At 41.5% G+C, this 16,617-nt stretch overlaps 1 protein-coding gene across 2 annotated transcripts in view; it reads right to left on the bottom strand.

The window, feature by feature from the left end:
• Positions 1-2,640: 2,640 nt before the first annotated feature.
• Positions 2,641-16,617, bottom strand: part of RMDN2 (regulator of microtubule dynamics 2) — a 54,592-nt gene continuing 40,615 nt past the window's right edge. For both annotated transcript variants that reach the window (XM_037165415.2, XM_037165414.2), the window contains exons 8-11: positions 14,028-14,126; positions 9,969-10,022; positions 9,800-9,880; positions 2,641-2,996 (exon numbers count right to left, since the gene is read on the bottom strand). In XM_037165415.2, the coding sequence (XP_037021310.2) occupies positions 2,943-2,996; positions 9,800-9,880; positions 9,969-10,022; positions 14,028-14,126 (288 nt within the window). In that variant the 3' untranslated portion in view covers positions 2,641-2,942. The remainder of the gene's footprint in view (positions 2,997-9,799; positions 9,881-9,968; positions 10,023-14,027; positions 14,127-16,617) is intronic.

The following is a 16,617-nucleotide window of genomic DNA, read 5'->3' as shown; positions in this document are numbered from 1 at the left end:
TCAGGAATAAAAAAATAAACGTCGATCCATCATGCTAGAGGAAAGACCAACTTTTCTATCCTCTATGCTCACTACAGAAAATGTTAAAAAATTAAAGCAATATGACAAAGTAAACAAAAAGTGTGTGGCAAAATGTAGGAGGAAAGCATCCTGGAAGTGTGCCACATAATTAAAAAGGGATAATATATTACTTTTTAAATTTTTGTAATGTTTGTGGCATTTAACATCTTTTGTATTTTATGATTTGTTGTGATTTTTTAATTCTAAATAGTTCCTTTCATACCTAAGTTTGTAATTAACATTTTTGGGTTTTTTTAAAAGATTTTATTGATTTTTAGAGAGAGGGTAAGGGAGGGAGAAAGAGATGGAGGGAAACCTTGATGCGGAAGAGAAACATCAATAGGCTGCCTCTCAAACACCCTCACCCAGGAACCTGGCTCGAAACCCAGGCATGTGCCCTGACTGGGAATCAAACCAAGTGACCTTTTCTTTGTGGGGTGATGTTCAACCAACTGAGCCACACTAGTCAGGGCTATTCTTTTTCTTAACAATCCTCCAATTACTTAAGCTTGAGGCCCCTCAAATTTGGATTAGCCCTTGGATGATTCCATAATATCAGCTCAGTAAACATTAATTACAGCTGCTAAGTATGCTGAGTTTCTAGGACTGAAGAACACTAAGGAAATAAAATGCATTTCAAACAGAGACAAAAATAAATAATTGAATTAGTAACTTGATTGGAAAATCTTTAGGACTGGGACCTTTTAAAAATTAGGATAGTGTTGGGCTCTGGACACCACACTACCCCATGAAGGGACCAGACTGCATAAGTGGGAGTGGCTGTCCCGTGGGCTCTGCTGGACACACAGTTATGTGGCATTAATCATTTCTAATGCCCTGGCTGGCATGGCTCAGTGGATTGAGCACCAGACTGAGAAGTAACAGGTCACCAGTTCAATTCCCCATCAGGGCACATGCCTGGGTTGTGGGCCAGGTCCCCAGTGGGGGGTGCATCAGAGGCAATGGCACATTGATGTTTCTCTCCATCTCTTTCTCCCTTCCTTCCCCTCTCTAAAAATAAGTAAATGAAATCTTTATTAAAAAATTAGTAATTTCTAATGCCAATGCCATCCATTTTCACTTGTAATTTCCAGCAGATTATTTTCCCAATCAGGTCTCCCAATTGTTAATTAGCTGGGTGTGCAAATATGAAATATTCAAGAAGGCAGAAAGGTTCAATTTACTTCTTCACATGCAAACTTTATTTGCCAAAGCTTAAGAATAATGCTGAAAGGAAACAAAAATTGTCTTCAGTACTAACCGAAGTCCGATTGAATAATTAATTTCATGGTACATTTGCTCAACCTGCTTTATTTTATAGGGTGAATACATTTGAACATTATAGAAACTTTAAAAAAGAAATTTAATATGTTTGAGTTTGCTGTGTATATGAAGTAATGATTTATAGGACTGAAAATGTTGCAGGATTACAACCCGCCCAGAGTTACAATTTCTGTCTTTTGAAATTCAAAACACAGACAAAATACATCAACTGATGGTCTTCCAGATACTGGACAGCCACGGGCAGAGACGGGTCCTCGCAGGAGTCCCACGATCTCTTTGAATTGAGGAGACAAATTGATCAACACAAGCCCAATTAGTCTCCAAGCTAACTTTTTCAGTAGAAATTTAAAAAAGAATACCTGATGCTAAAATTCATATGGAAACTCAAAACAAAACTAGTCTGACAAAGAACAAAGCTGGAGTGACACAGACAAATGCACAGAGCATTGTATGTTCAAGGACCAGACAAAATAATACTGAAGCGTGAGCTACATCACTTTTGTAATTATTTTTAATGTCAAAATAATGTCTATTGGCCTGGCCGGTGTGGCTCAGTTGGTTGGAGCATCATTCCATAGACTGATGAGCCACGAGTTCAATTCCCAGGCAGGACACATACCCAGGTCGCAGGTTTGATCCCCGGTCAGAGAATGTAAGAGAAGGCTACCAGTCAATGTTTCTCTCTCTCGCTCCCTCCCTCTCTTCTAAAAGCAATGAAAATATGTCCTTGGGTGAGGATAAAATAATAATAATAATAATAATAATAATAATATTCTATTATCATTGTTTTAATATGGTTAACTGTTTTCTTACTATGGGACAGTGTTTTGCTGTAATAAATAATGCTGCTGTAATAAATAATGCTGTTATGAACATCTGTGGATAAATCTACTTTTTCTCTTTAGGATTATTTCTATGAAATGAAATTACAAGATTAAAAATACATATTTAAGGCTCTGGATACATTTTACCAAATGTTTGCATCAAAATACCCTCCTACCGACAGCGTATGAGAAAGTCCCGCTTCACGGCATCATTGCCAGCCTTGAAGGTTCCTTGAAAGACAACAAATCCTTGCTAATTTGAAGGTGAAACAATATCTTCTCAATTTTATTCTTGTTTCTGTGACTACTAGTTACAGTATATTTCCCCTTTTGCTTTTCCTCTTTTACCAACAACTGGTTCATATCCTTTGTACATTTTTCTATTTTTCCTCCACCTGAATGAAATTATTTTGTTTTGTAAAGTTTCCATCGAAACAACAATAAAACACTCACTTGAGCTCATTTTATTGGATTGATTTAAGTATTTTATTTAAAGAAATATTCTGAAGAGTATGGTAGTTTATCGATAGGAAAAATATAAAGCATACACGTTTAAAGAACATTTTGTACTGACATTACAGGAAAAAGACTCCTCCAAAGTGCATGATTAGTTTTGTGGTGTGCTAAGTGAACGCACTCTGCAGAAATAGGGTTTTACCTTCAAAACTGAGCACATTACCCAATACAGCAAGAAAAGGATAATAAAAATCACAGCTTTAATGAGTTTAAAATTTAGTAGCCACATCTGATTTGTTGACGAGTATGTTCTTTCATTTACCTCTTCAAGGTAGTGCTTATTTTTTTCACCTCATCCTCTGCATCTTTATCCTAGAAAGAAAACACAAACAGACAATGAAAATTCACACATTCATCCTGATACTCAAGGTACTTTGGAGTAGACTCTTGTTGAGTGAGGGGAGACTTTTTTGAAAGACCGTTACACAGAAACCATGGCTCTCTTAGGACGGGAGTGATTTGGGTCTCTGAGAACAGGAGCCACGTGGAGAGCTCTGTCCGGGCTTTTCCCCCACCAGGTGCGGAGTGGCAGGAGACAGGAAGGAGACTGTGTCAACAAAAACACCGTTTTCTTCTTCAACTATGAGATGTGGGGCAAGTCCTGGCCCTGGCTGCAGAGGATGTGAAGAAACCCGAGATTCCACTGTAAGGTCCAGACAGACAAATACGCATTTCAACTACTGACTTTATCAGGGCTTCATAGTTAAGATTCAGTCCTATAGTATGGTTTATAGGACTCTACACGTACTGTTATTTTTTTAAAAAAAACAAGTGTGTTAAGTTAGAAGGAGTGGCAATAAATTCAGGTGGTAGGGTATCTTATGCATTTTTGAAGTTAACAAACATTTACTGAGAACCTATCAGAAAGAACTTAAGGAATGTAATAAGTTTAAAATAAACAGATGAGAAAAAATGGACCAAATAGATATTTGAAGTAGCTGCTAGCTAGATTTGTTTTAAAAACTAGAAGTTCTCTAATAGCTTTAATCATAAACATTAATACACTGACTCAATGGTAGTGTTGGATCAGCCAGAAATTTACCTTCTGTCAAATCAGTATTTTTTGAAGGTTGTAATAAATTGCAACAAATGAGTCTAAGGTGTTACTACATTCATTAAAAGAACTTATAAAAAGCCACAATTCATGTTTATCTTGGTCACCCTAGGGTTAGCTCAGTGTCTGGCACCTAGAAGCCCTAAATGTCTGCTAAATTAGTGGTTAGACGCTGGCACACAGGAGCACCAGGAAACACACAAAGGTGAACCCTAACGCACAAGAGCATTACCTAAGATACCTGAGTCACTTACAACGCAGGCTGTATTTGTCCACGTTTCCATACCTCCTTGCCATTCCAGATACGCATTTCAAAAGTGATATAATAATTAGGACTCATTATGTGTTCTGCATTCTTTCAGTTACATTAAATGCTGTTTCCTGATTAAACAAAGTCTTTGTAAATATGCTTAAAGTTGCATAAAAATATAAACTAATCAACTGAGGAATAGTGAAACAGTAAAGGAGAAATGTTCTACTCAGCATGTTTCTTGATCTTTTCCGTGGTGTTGAGGGCAAACACCAATGTACTAGATTTGTAACCAACAACATGATTAATCTACTGAAGAGAGGTTATCTCATTGCTTATTATGTCTTACTGAATTCTGATTCAACATTTCTAAGAATGTATCACAGTTCTGTATCTTTACAGTATTTTCAGTAACATGTCATTTGGCCAAAGTATAAATTATAGGTTGAATTGTGTACTAAAGGGTTCCCGATAGAGTATTTTTTCCAATCTGAGTTTTCTTATATAAACTCAAGATGAAGATGTTTTTTTGCTGACATGAGGCCGGAGGAACTGCCAGGCATGCAAACTCTCAGGTCGACTAAGGCATGTGCGTTTCTGAAGACTTCCCTTCAGCCATGACACGACGAGAGATTTGTGGGGTGAACACCCTCCCACGTCCTGGACTGATGCTCTGTGAGTGAAGGGCTCCCATGTCTATTCCACCGAATTGCTTCTCCAGCATGAATTACTCTGTATTTCCCAAGTGGCTTCCTCCACCTGGTAAAGACCTTCCTTCCCGGCTTACCTGAAGTTTTCTGCGCACAGCCAGGTGTGAGCTTTGGCTGAAGGCTGCCGGGCTCTCCCTGTGAGCACTACCTGGTGTCTCTGGTGGTTCCAGCTGAGGCTGAGGTTCTTCTACAAACATCACAGTCACACGGTTTCTCCCCAGTGGGCCCCATGTCAAGAGGGCTGAGGGGACGGCATCACTAACAGCTATTTCCCATGGGATGACATTCGTGGGGTTTCTCTGCAGAGCGAATTCACTCACCCCACTAGAAGGATGAATCGTTACTGGAGGCACTTCCGCAGTGTTCCCCTCCTGTGCGGGCTCCCTGATACAAACGGGGGGCAGCTCCCTGGCTGAAGTGCTTCCCACACTGATTCACTGTAAGGTTCTCTGCAGTGTGAGTGAGCTCGTGCTCAGTCACTGCTGAGCTGTGAGTGAGTATCCCCCCACTTCCCACCTATTCAAAGAACTCCCCTCCAGCGAGAAATCTCTGCTAGTGGGGAGGAGGTGAAAGCTGGTACAGGTTTTCCATGTCCACGCATCTATTCATTTTTCTACATATTGACTCGAAGAAGACCATTCGGTGATCACCTCTAGTTATAGAGTCTTTGCCACAGTGGTGGCACTCGCCAGGTGTGTTTCTCTCTGGTGCAGCGTGTCAGCTATCCACGTACCCATGAGGTCTTCATTATGTTTCAGGCACTTCAGATCGTGACAATATTTATGCAAATGTCCTCTTGTAAGAACTCAGCTATGGCTTGGAGCTCAGGTTATTAGTTTCTTCCCCAGATTCAAACTATTGAAAACTTTCTGCTGAGTCGGCACACATTCTCCACCCTCAAACTGAATCTTGCCTTACCCGTCTGATTCACAGGACAATGCCGACACGGAGCAGCAGGTTCACCCTCGTGGACCTTATGACCTTAGGTGGCTCCTTCCTACATGTCTACATGGAAGTCCGACCTTGGTTTTTAAGACTTTCCTGCTTGGACTCTGGTCCTGGGGAAATCTTCCTTGTCCCGCAGATCTCCCCCTTGAACCAGCTAGGAAGTTTCATCTGATGTTCAGAGCTTATACCCCTAGGATGTTCTCCAGCCTCACACGACATTGAGGTTGGTGCCCCCACACTCTGCAGGGCTTCTCTCTCTCTCTCTCTCTCTCTCTCTCTCTCTCTCTCTCTCCAGCAAAAGGCCAGGAATCTGTACTTTTAACAAGCCCTCCACTCCCAAGCAAATCTGAATGATGTAAACCCCAGGGGTAACTTTCTCATTTCCTTAGAATCTCAGGTTACACAGCAAAGCCCTAGCCCCCACCCCGCCACAGGCTGCAGTCTTTTTCATTGTATACCAAGCCGCCAGCAGAAGGGATAGCCCCGTATTTATGACACATAATTTAGACAGGCTGAAAGCAGGATTAGGATTTTATTACGAAGGAGTTCCTAATGATAAGGAAGATTCTCAGTCTCTTTCAAAGGTTGGAAATGTAGTCTGGGACTTTAAACAACATGTAACTGCAAAGACAACTGTGTCACCTGCTCATATGAACAAGTATTCTTCACTTGTAGCATTCCCACAGACTACTTCTTCCTGTGCTTCTATCTGGAACATTGTCTTTACTATCTGCCCTCTAAGAGTTTATCTTAGAAAAGCAATTAGCGTCACTTCAAAATCCTACAAGTTTTAAACGGTTTTTTCTTTACTGGGTCAGCACACCCCTTGCTGTAAGTGTATATGTGTGTGTCGTACCATGCTTCGTAGAGCTGAGCTCTCTCAGAGTGCTCCAAGTCCATAACCCGACTGCTCCCTCTGGGCAAACAATTTTTGAGCTGCTGGTGTAATCACTGTGTCACTCGGCAGTCACTCTCACGCTGCCTTTGACACAGGAGTCCTTTTTAATTTAAGAAAAGGAATATTTCCCAGGACCCGAGTTTACCTTCCTAGGGTCAGGAAAACGCCACATGAACACTATAGTTTCAAGTTCTGAGAATGGAAAGCTGCTCAGATACACGTGTCTCACGCTAGTGCCCAAGGGCTGACACTCCCAATACGCTGTGCACTGTGATGAGCACCACAACGCCAGAAGGAGTTGCAAGTGCCACAGGACAGAAGCAAATATGTTCTGCAAGCTCACGAGGCAGAGGAAACTAAATGGCCGTGTTTCCTGCGTTTTAATTAGTGGCACGGCTAGACATGTTGGAAATGAATAAACTGGTCAGCCGAATCACCAGTGGGGTGTGGATCGATCTGGAGAAACTTTATAGAGACAGGGGTACTACGACTCACCTCATCCTATTTTTTTATTTTAAGGAGTTGACATACTCCTGGCAGTACATTTACTACTTGGGGGACAAAAAAGAACTGCTAGGAATACAAATGGAAACATCACTGGGGAATAAAAAGTAATGTGAGAAATATGTTAATGCTATTTTGCGTATTACATAAATATTTCCACAGTGTCCAGCTTTCTTAGTGACCTTTATTACTAGTCCATGTATTATTGCTATTAGCACTATTATATTTGTATGGTATTAGTTTTTCAATTCTTCCTACCAGTACTTACTGAGTCCTACTTAGATCCCAGGCACTAAACTTGGCCTGGTGAATGAAGCACACCTGGTTACCACACAATCACACAAATAACTATATAATCACAACTGTGCTAAATGAAGGAAAAGTACAGGTACTTGCTTGCCTGGGAGTGTCAAAGAAGTCTCTCCTGAGGAAAGGATGCTTCCGGTAGGGTCGGCAGGAGGAGTAGGGTCACGGCTGGTGAAGGAAGCAGCACGGGCGGGTGGGGGTGTTTCCGGAAAAGGGAACAGTAGGTGCTGAGGGACAGACGTGTGCAGAGGAGGGGACATCACAGAGGACATCAGAAACTCCAGAGATTGGGAGGAGCTAGATCAGACCCTTGAAGGGCTTGTTAAAATGTTTGAACTTCATCCTAAAAGCAAAAGATTTTAAAGCAGGGAAGTGACATGTTGACGTTCTGGTTTAATCTGTTGCTTTGGCTGCTATTGAAAACCAAGAACGACAGGGCAGGAGGCAAAAGCTGTGAGGAGACCCATGGGAGGATCCACGTGGTGGGCTGTGAGGGGTGGTGGCAGTCGGATGGCTCGGGGCATGCTTTAAAAGAGGAATTCCAAGAATGTCGTGACTGGGTAGAGGTCTAGGTTGAGTGGAAAGGAGGAAGGAGGTGTCCAGGATGATTCCCAACCTTCCCAGGTGAATAGATGGGGGAGCCATTTACTGAAAGGAGAAGATGGAAGGAGAGCAGATGCAAAGACCTGATGATGAGACAAGCTGGAGACATCTGCAAGGCCTTTACGTGGAGATGCCGAGTAAGGCATTAGAGAATCAAGCCTATAGCTCAGAAGATGGGTCTATAGACGGAAATTGGAGGGCCCCTAGCAGGTGGAAGGCATTTGAAGCCACGGAGGTAGGTTTGGAGGTCAGGCAGGAGGAAAGGGGAAAGAAGAGACTTAGGTAGGTACCAAGGATCAAAACCTGAGGCTAGTCAGTACCTTGCCCTGTGAGAGCTCCACATGTCACAAATAAACATTGGCATGTCAAACGAGGCACTGTACCTCATAATCATACTGTATGCTAATCTCACATTTCAACAGGAATGCGGGCACTCGTTTTTAAATGACTGCACACAATTCAAACCGACATCATTCCAAAGACAGTAGGGTCCCATCAACAACATGGAGCAAGCAACCAACAGGACAAGAATCTGCATTTTGCTCAAAAAAATCACACAGTTTGTCTTCTGGAGAAGGAGCGTTGCTACTGAGACTGCTGCTTCTCACTGTTAACCGACGGAACCAACTAAGGGGTTCTAGTTAGAAGGACAGTCAGCCCTGGAGGAATCCCAAACCTGTAAGCAGCCCAAGACCTGCAGCGGTAGCTGCTGAAGAGCCCAGTGGAGCCTGATCAGCCATGTTCAAAACCACAGGCGTCCCTGAACCCTGCAGTTCCCGGGCAGGCCTTGCTTCTCTTCCCCGTCAGCCTGATTTCCCACGACTGCCCTCAACACTCCTGCAACAAATCTTTGCTTTCCCACCTCTGGGCCTTTGTTCATGACAGACAATGTGCCTCCCCCCACACCTTCCCACGACATCTTTCCATCTCTGATGCTACCTGATGTCTTCTAGGTAACCGAAATTTCTCCCTTTTCAATATTCCCTAACCAATTACTTGTATCTCCTAGGCACTCATGCTTTCCACTCTGAGCTTAGTTATTTGAACATATGCCCATATTCTCTTCTAGGCGGTAAGCGCCCAGAGGGCAACAGGCAATGCCTCACATGTTTCTCCCCCAGATCCCAGCAAATGCCTGAGCCGGCATCACTCCAGCAGAGAGGAAGAGAAACGCTTATTTCTGAGGCACTTCTTTTTGACTGTGATTCAGAAGATGATGATGTTCAGCGACTGATGTATTTCCTTTTGTTCCCACGATACAAGCGAATGGCTCATGAGAACATGGACTGAGCTGTTAATGCTGTGAAATTCCTAAAACTCAGAGTGCATCCAGAATTCTGAATTAGTGAACAAAAGGGAAGGATCAATGCGATAGTTTCTTTTTCATTAATGGTAGGTGTTCAAAGACCAAGAAAACGTAAATTCCCATCTTCAGTCTTCTACATGGCCTTGGATAGTGACACCCTGCTGTGAGCTGGGGACTGATGGTGGCCACTCCATGGACACTCCTCTGGTTCTAAGGTAGGCGGCCTATCAAGCTCGTTTCCTGTCCCTCCTCCTTCCGAGTGGGGCTTGTCCCATAATCCGCTGTCTAACACCTGGTAGACATCAGGATGTTTTAACTTGCATGGTGTGTGAGTGAGCCTCTTAAAGATCCAAGTGGTCTCCTGGTGAAGTGTGATCAACAGCGATCTTTACAATTTCATAGTATACGTGGAATCCAAGTCGAGATGCTTTAGTCCGGAAGAGCACTCCAGGTGTGTGTAAGCCACTGTGCACATGTGAAGCTGGAGTGGTACCGGTGAGACAATGGCCCCATCCGCACCGCCTGGGCTTACTCACCTCTCTGGTGACACAGGGAAGCAGCATCGCCATGTTACAGAACTTCATGGCATCCTCTCTTTTCTTAAGATCCACAGAACACTAGAAATGGGAAATAACCAACATTAAAGGTAATCTCATTTTAGGTAATGTAATAGACTCAATGCCTTAAAACAGCCATCTTCGTTACCTTGGCAAGGAACAGGTAATTGCACTTAGAAAAACCAGGGTTCAGATCTTCAACCTGATTTTAAGGGAAAACAGAACACAGAAAAACAGGGTGATATTAAAGCCACAATCATCAGTGAAGAGGACATGTTTCAATAAATCTAATATTAACCAAATTGACCTAGAATTTAGGATGCTTGTGTCACAGCTGAATCCTTTTTATCAAAGTAGCTTTTGCATGCAAATACAGCTTTTTAGTTTGACCAATAAAATGAAATTATTACTATGGTCATAAAGCTTACGAAGCAATGAGATACTTTAAGGTTTGGGGGTTCTTTTGTGTAACCATCTTCTCACTTCCTCTTCTGTATCCTTCCTCTACTTTCCTTTAGAGAACAACAACAATGAAAAAAAACTGGTGATACACTGCCCACCGCGCCCCCGCCCAGACAGGTCCTGTACGCGTCACAACTATTCAGGAAGCGAGTACAGCATGACCGCTCTCCCACGGCAGCATCTCCCACCACATTCACATTCAATTTCTTCAATTTCAACATCTTCTGTCTGAGTTGAATAGTATCTGAGGTCCACCACCTCCAGTACTGCTAAAGAGAAGACAGATCCTTGACACAACCAGCCCAAGTAGTAGACCTACTTGCAGAGTCAAAGAAGTAGGAGTTATGAGGGTGCTTTTACCCCTCATCTGCTAATCCCCTAGGTACCAGCTCCTTCTCTTCATCTCTGGTAAATAGGAATTCTTGTGGATGCAGCTGTCAGAGAGCTCTTCATAGAGCCTAAGGCAGTCTTTGCCTGAGCCAGCTTTTGTGGTTTATAAGGGCCTATGCACATAAGCTCCCAACCTGGTCGCCACCCCAGAGGGATGCAGAGCCCAAGAGAATACTTTTAAAAATTTACCAAAGTGTCTGTTTTACAAGATACAAGCATTCCAGACAGTTCTAATATAAAAAACTAAAACTTTCCCTGTTGTACTTTTATTTTGAATTTCAATCTTATTCCCCAAGTGGTAACCACTACCAACAGTTTTAATGTGCATCCTACCACGCCTTTACCAAGAACCGCCCCAAAATAGACCCCCCCAAAATAAAGATAATTGGTTTAAAAAAAATAAAATGGGATCATTTTCTACATATTGGTCCAAAACACTTTACCATAACACATTACAGACACATCTTCAAGTTAGCATACACAGATCTATTCCATTGTTTCTTAGAGCTGTATTTCATACTATACATAACTAAATTAAGCATTCTCTTAGACATTTATTTAGACTTATTATTCACTTACTAATAAGGCTGAGTGAACATACTTACTCCCACATGTTTGCGTGCATGTGTGATTATGTCTGTAGGAGAGACTCCTAAAGTTGAATTCTGAGTCAAAGCTATATGTATTTTAAAGATGGACATCAGTGGAGGGGAATCCAAGACCCAGGGTGCAGAGGAGCATTCTGACAGCTTAAGCAAGTCTATCTCTTGTAAAGGACAGTTACTCCCTGCAGAATCTGAAAAGCGGGGGTCTTGAAAGGGGAAGGACAAAATCTCTTAGGAGCCAGACTGGGTGTAACTCTTTACCATCCAGTAGATAAACTGTGGATCTGGCTTTGAACCTGCAAGGCTGCCGACAGACTGAAGGAAGTTGCAGTTCAGTCCTAGCCAGAACTTTGGACGTCATGTAGAGCCATCTGGAGCGCCGATGGATTCTGGTTCTCCGGCTTCTCCTGGCCTGTCCAGTTATTTCCATTTCAGCTCTTTGAGTTTATTAAGTGCATTTCTTGAGGTATTCTAATAAGAGAAACCTACTGAACAATTGAACAAACTGAGCTTGCTTCAATTGAAGTTCTTTCATGTTCAGTAACTATACCAAGCTCTGTCCAAATTCTATCTGAATACCTACCAAATACCTCTTTGGAGGGACAGAGTAAAGGGGGCCGGGGCAGGAGTCTTCTGTCTGGGCTCCAACAACATGACCTCCGGGGTGACTCTCCTCAGGTGTGTGGGATCCAAGATGTGTGTTTCCTGCCCCTCCTCTCCACCTCCCAGATTCCATAGCCCCCACACTGCTTCAGCCCTTGGCACCTTGAGCTCCTCAGCACCCTCAGCTGCTGCAGTAAATATGGGACAGAGCAGTCCACATGGTACGTGTCACTGTCTCGACACATACCATGGAATGCATTTTCAGTCAGAAACTAAGTAGTGACCGCATGGTGAGGTCCCCAAGCTGGTTTGTCAAGGTGTTCACATTTTAATGAAGTAAAAATTCTGTGAGCTTTTACAGGTGCTGGGCACTCTCTAAGCAATTCACTTGTATTAAGTTACTTAATCTTTAGAACAATGCTGAGGATGGTCCTATTACCTCCACGTTATTGTTTAAATTGAGACAGAGAGGTTACGTTACTTGCCTGATGTTAATCAGCTAGTGAGTGGTGGAACTGGAAATCAAGCAGGTGGGCTGGTTCCAGAGTTTTCGTACTTACCTGTGCATTAGTGGGCCTCTTACCACTTTCAATTTTATTCATATAAGATCCAAGGTACATTAGCACCTTAAGAACTTTTGTACAGTGTCCTGACAACCTGAACTCCAATTATAAATTTGCTACTATGCAAAAAAGAGTTAAGTTCCAATGACACTTTTTCTAAACTTACGTAAATCATTTATCTGAAACATACCATGATCTACAGTCTTATAAAATGTAAAAGGGGAGAACTCATTCTCAGTGGCAGGAAAAAGGGGGAAGAGATGGGGACGGCACAGCCTTAGGCGTCACTCTTATCTTTGATTTACCATGGTGTGCCGCTGGAAGAAATTAAGTTCCTGACGCCTTGATTCCCTCCTTATGAACAAAAAAGATCTCGTTAAATAAAAAATAAAAAACGTGCGGCCCTAGTACTTTTTATTCCCAACACTCTTTTCCAATGGGCTTGTGCTTAATCTTGGGACACTTTAAAAATTTTTTCTTTTTAATCCTCACTCGAGGTTATATTTATTGATTTTAGAGACAGAGGAAGGTGGGGGCAGGGGGTAGAGAGAGAGAAACATCAATGTGAGAGAGACATTGGTCAGTTGCCTCCCATATGTGCTCCAACCGGGATCAAACCCACAATGCAGGTATGTGCCCTGACCTGGAATCAAACCTGCAAACTTCTGGTGTACAGAACGATGCTCCAACCAACTGAGCCACCTGTCTCGGGTGTCAGAAGACTCACTTTTCTCCCACACATTCTAGTCAGCCACCAGCCACCGCTCAGAGATGGAAAGTGCAATGAAGCCTGTTTGTCATTTAAGATTATGTGACCTCTGAATTCCCTCTCAGTTCTACAAGATAGATCCTTAAAATACAACAAAAACCAATCAGCGTGTACGAGAAGTTGGACAATACAGGTCAAAGTTTGACTTTTGTCTATATTGTTACAAATCTGAAATTGTAGGTGGGGGAAAAATACCTTAGTATCTATAAAATTCTGTAATTGGCTCCAGACAAAGGTGAAGGAATTAACACAACAGAAAGCTGGTTGTTTGGGTGGTATACTGCAGACTTACATGCGTGCACACACACATATTTCTGCTCAGAGTTTGTTCGTATAGCAAGTATACATTTTAAGACACAAATGAAAATACTGATTTGGTTTAATGCCTCCAAAATGTTTCATAGAACTGCTCGCAACTTATGGAATGGCTTTTAAAATAACTCTTCCTTTTAGCACCTTTTAGTTCTTTAAGATTAAACTGTTCCTATATTAGGCTAATCAGGAGTATTTGGGACCAAGGCTCATAGTCAGAGCATAAGTTCTTTTAAATAAATTCACCTGGCCCAGAGAGTTGCTCTTGGATTTGGTAGTAAGGCCTGTTGTACCTGAAACCCAGGGCATCACTAGCCGTTCTAAGAAGCACTTTGGATTTAAAACATAACTCACATTATGAGATGCTCAAAACAGAACCAGGATTCAAGCCATTAGAGATTACATGTGGAGGAGAGAAAGATTTCCTTGACAATGAATGGTAGGAAGGCCGGGGGCAGACAGTAGCTGGTTTGACCCTCAAAAAATGGAGAGATAACATATACCTTTCGGAAATTTTGTAAAGCTTCTTGTACAGTTGAGGATGGTATTTCTCCAAATAGAGTAGCAGCCATTTTTTTCTCAATCCAGCTCAGTTTGGAGACCTGCAAATACAGAGAGCGACATGACTTTTAGAAAGTTGTCATCTGTTGATGAATAATCTTTCCCCAGTTACACGTTTGTGTATGTACCTATGTACGCAGATGCATATAAAACATGTAAATACATATCCATAAATGATGTATAAGAGAGATGCCAGCCTTATGGTATGAATATTTTACCTTCCTTTTTAATAATTCTAACAAACTATGAATTCTGAATGCATTGGTTACAAAACCAATGTGAAATATTCATAACATGATATGTGTTCAGTGAGGGAAAGGGGATGGGGGTGAGGAATAACGCTGACCTTGCCTGTTCATCTGATTGGCCATTCTCAGATGACCGCAAAATATTTCTTGGTGTGAGTGTGCGAGTTACAGGACCCTGCCTCTGCTCTCCTCCTGCCTACTCCATCTGCCAGCCTGCCCCAGAGGGCAGCTCTTCAGGAATTTAAACAGAACGAGGATTCCCAACCGAGAGGGAATGTGGAGTGAGGGCCCAATATACCTACTTAAGATCCAGGAGGAAATTATTTTTTGTTTTCTTTAAAAAGTTTTTCATTTCCTCCAAATATGAATATTAGGTGTTTCTCATAAAAGATTCAGAAATGAATAGTTAAAAGGGTGCCGATGCTCTTCCCGACCCCGTCAAGTGCCTTCCTTCCCAATTCCATCTTCTAGGTTCCTAGGCAGCCACTGACCTCTGTTCAAGAAAACTGTTCCCTTGCTTTTGAACACAGTGTTATGGATTGCTACATTTATTTTTGCTTTAAAAAAAAAACCAACTTGATGAAAATGTTGTGTTATTTCCTTTGATGAGATTTCTTTTACTTATGTTTTTTAATTTTTTATATTTCAATTGCAGTTGACATACCATATTATATTATTGACAGTTTCAGCTGTACTTTTTTACTTAAATATTATAGTTTTAAGATTTTTATCCTGGTTAAGTATAACTGAAGTTCAGTCACTTAAGTAACTGAAATATTCCATCATTTAAACACACATCAACAAATCTTCATCCACTCTTTTGTCAATGGACATTTGGGTCTCTTCTATTTTTTGCTCCTAGGAACAAGGCTGCTAGAGGCATTCTTTTACATACCTTTTGAAGGTATTTGCAAGAGGTTCTCCAGGACAGGCACCAGCGTGGCTCATGTGGTAGGCAAGTAATCAAACTTAAAAGATGCTACCCCCTGGTTTCCAAGATGGCTGTGCCAATGTCTGCTCCTACAGCAGTGCAAGAATTCCTGTTGTTCCATAGCCTTGTAACATCTCACACTGTATTTTAAAATTTTATCAGATGAGTGAGAAAGTAAAACTGGCATGTCATTTTTGTGGTTTTAATTATTATTTCTCATTATTTCTAATGTCAAGCTTTGTTTTTTTAGCTCTGGCTGGTGTGGCTCAGTGGATTGAGCACCGGCCTGTGAACAGAAAGGTTGCTGGTTTGATTCCCAGTCAGGCCACATGCCTGGGGCTCAGGCCAGTCAACTGAATGATGTATCTCTTGCGCATCGAGGTTTCTCTCCATCTCTTTCTCCCTCCCTTCTCATCTCTCTAAATATAAATAACTAAAATCTTTTTTAAAAAGAGATTTGTTTAAGTTGTTTGGTCTTTTAAGTTCTAACTTAACTGTATTATGATCAGAAAACTTGTCTGGTAGCAAGTCTTTAAAATTTATTAAGACTTGCTTCGTGACCTCGTATATGGTCAATTTTATAAACATTCTATGTATGCTTGAAAGTGTGTATCCTCCATTAGTTAGGTACATATTTTCATATGTGTGTATTAGATCAAAGTTATTAAATGCAAGGCTCTAATGTTTACAAACGTAAGACACTTTTTTGTCTTCTTGTTCCTTTCATTACCAAAAGAGGTGGGTGAAAGTTTACCACTGCGCAGTGTCCTTACCTTCCAGGTGTTTTTATGTCTCCTCCACATCTTCCATCCCTTTGTTCCTCTGTGCTGCATTCCAAGTAACATTTTCAGATTTATTTTAAAGTTTGCTAATTCCCCCTCTAAGGGTACCTATGTACTGTTACAATTTTCTATTGAGTTTTCTTTTAATGCCAAATAATATCCTTTTTTATAACAAAAAATTGTTTCATCTTTTTCAACTGTACCTGGTAATTTTTATAGTCTTACTATGTTCCTCATCCATTCCCTCCCATCTAATTCCTCTTATTTGAAAAAAAGCAACACAGATAGGTAGCTATTTAATGTCCTGTGTTCTGTGTTTCCAAAATCTAAAGTCCTTTTAGATCTGTTCTGGGTTTTTTGTTGTTTTTGTTGATCTTCTTTCCTGATGGCTTATTTCTTGTATATTCCATGGTTTTTGATAGTGTTGGGCCACTCTGCGAGAGTTCCATAAAGTGAAGCTTCCTTCCCTCAGAGAGGACTAACATCAGCTTCTGCCATTTGTCTATGGCATGAAGATCTGGTTCCATTTTGCATTAAAATTTCCTTCTTGGGTTTTGAAGCCTAAACAAAT

Source organism: Artibeus jamaicensis, unplaced genomic scaffold, assembly GCF_021234435.1.
Source record: "Artibeus jamaicensis isolate MK-2021 breed Jamaican fruit bat unplaced genomic scaffold, CSHL_Jam_final contig_465, whole genome shotgun sequence".
NCBI lineage: Eukaryota > Metazoa > Chordata > Mammalia > Chiroptera > Phyllostomidae > Artibeus > Artibeus jamaicensis.
Note: the sequence above shows the minus strand (reverse complement) of the source record. Positions and strands in the feature narration are given on the sequence as shown.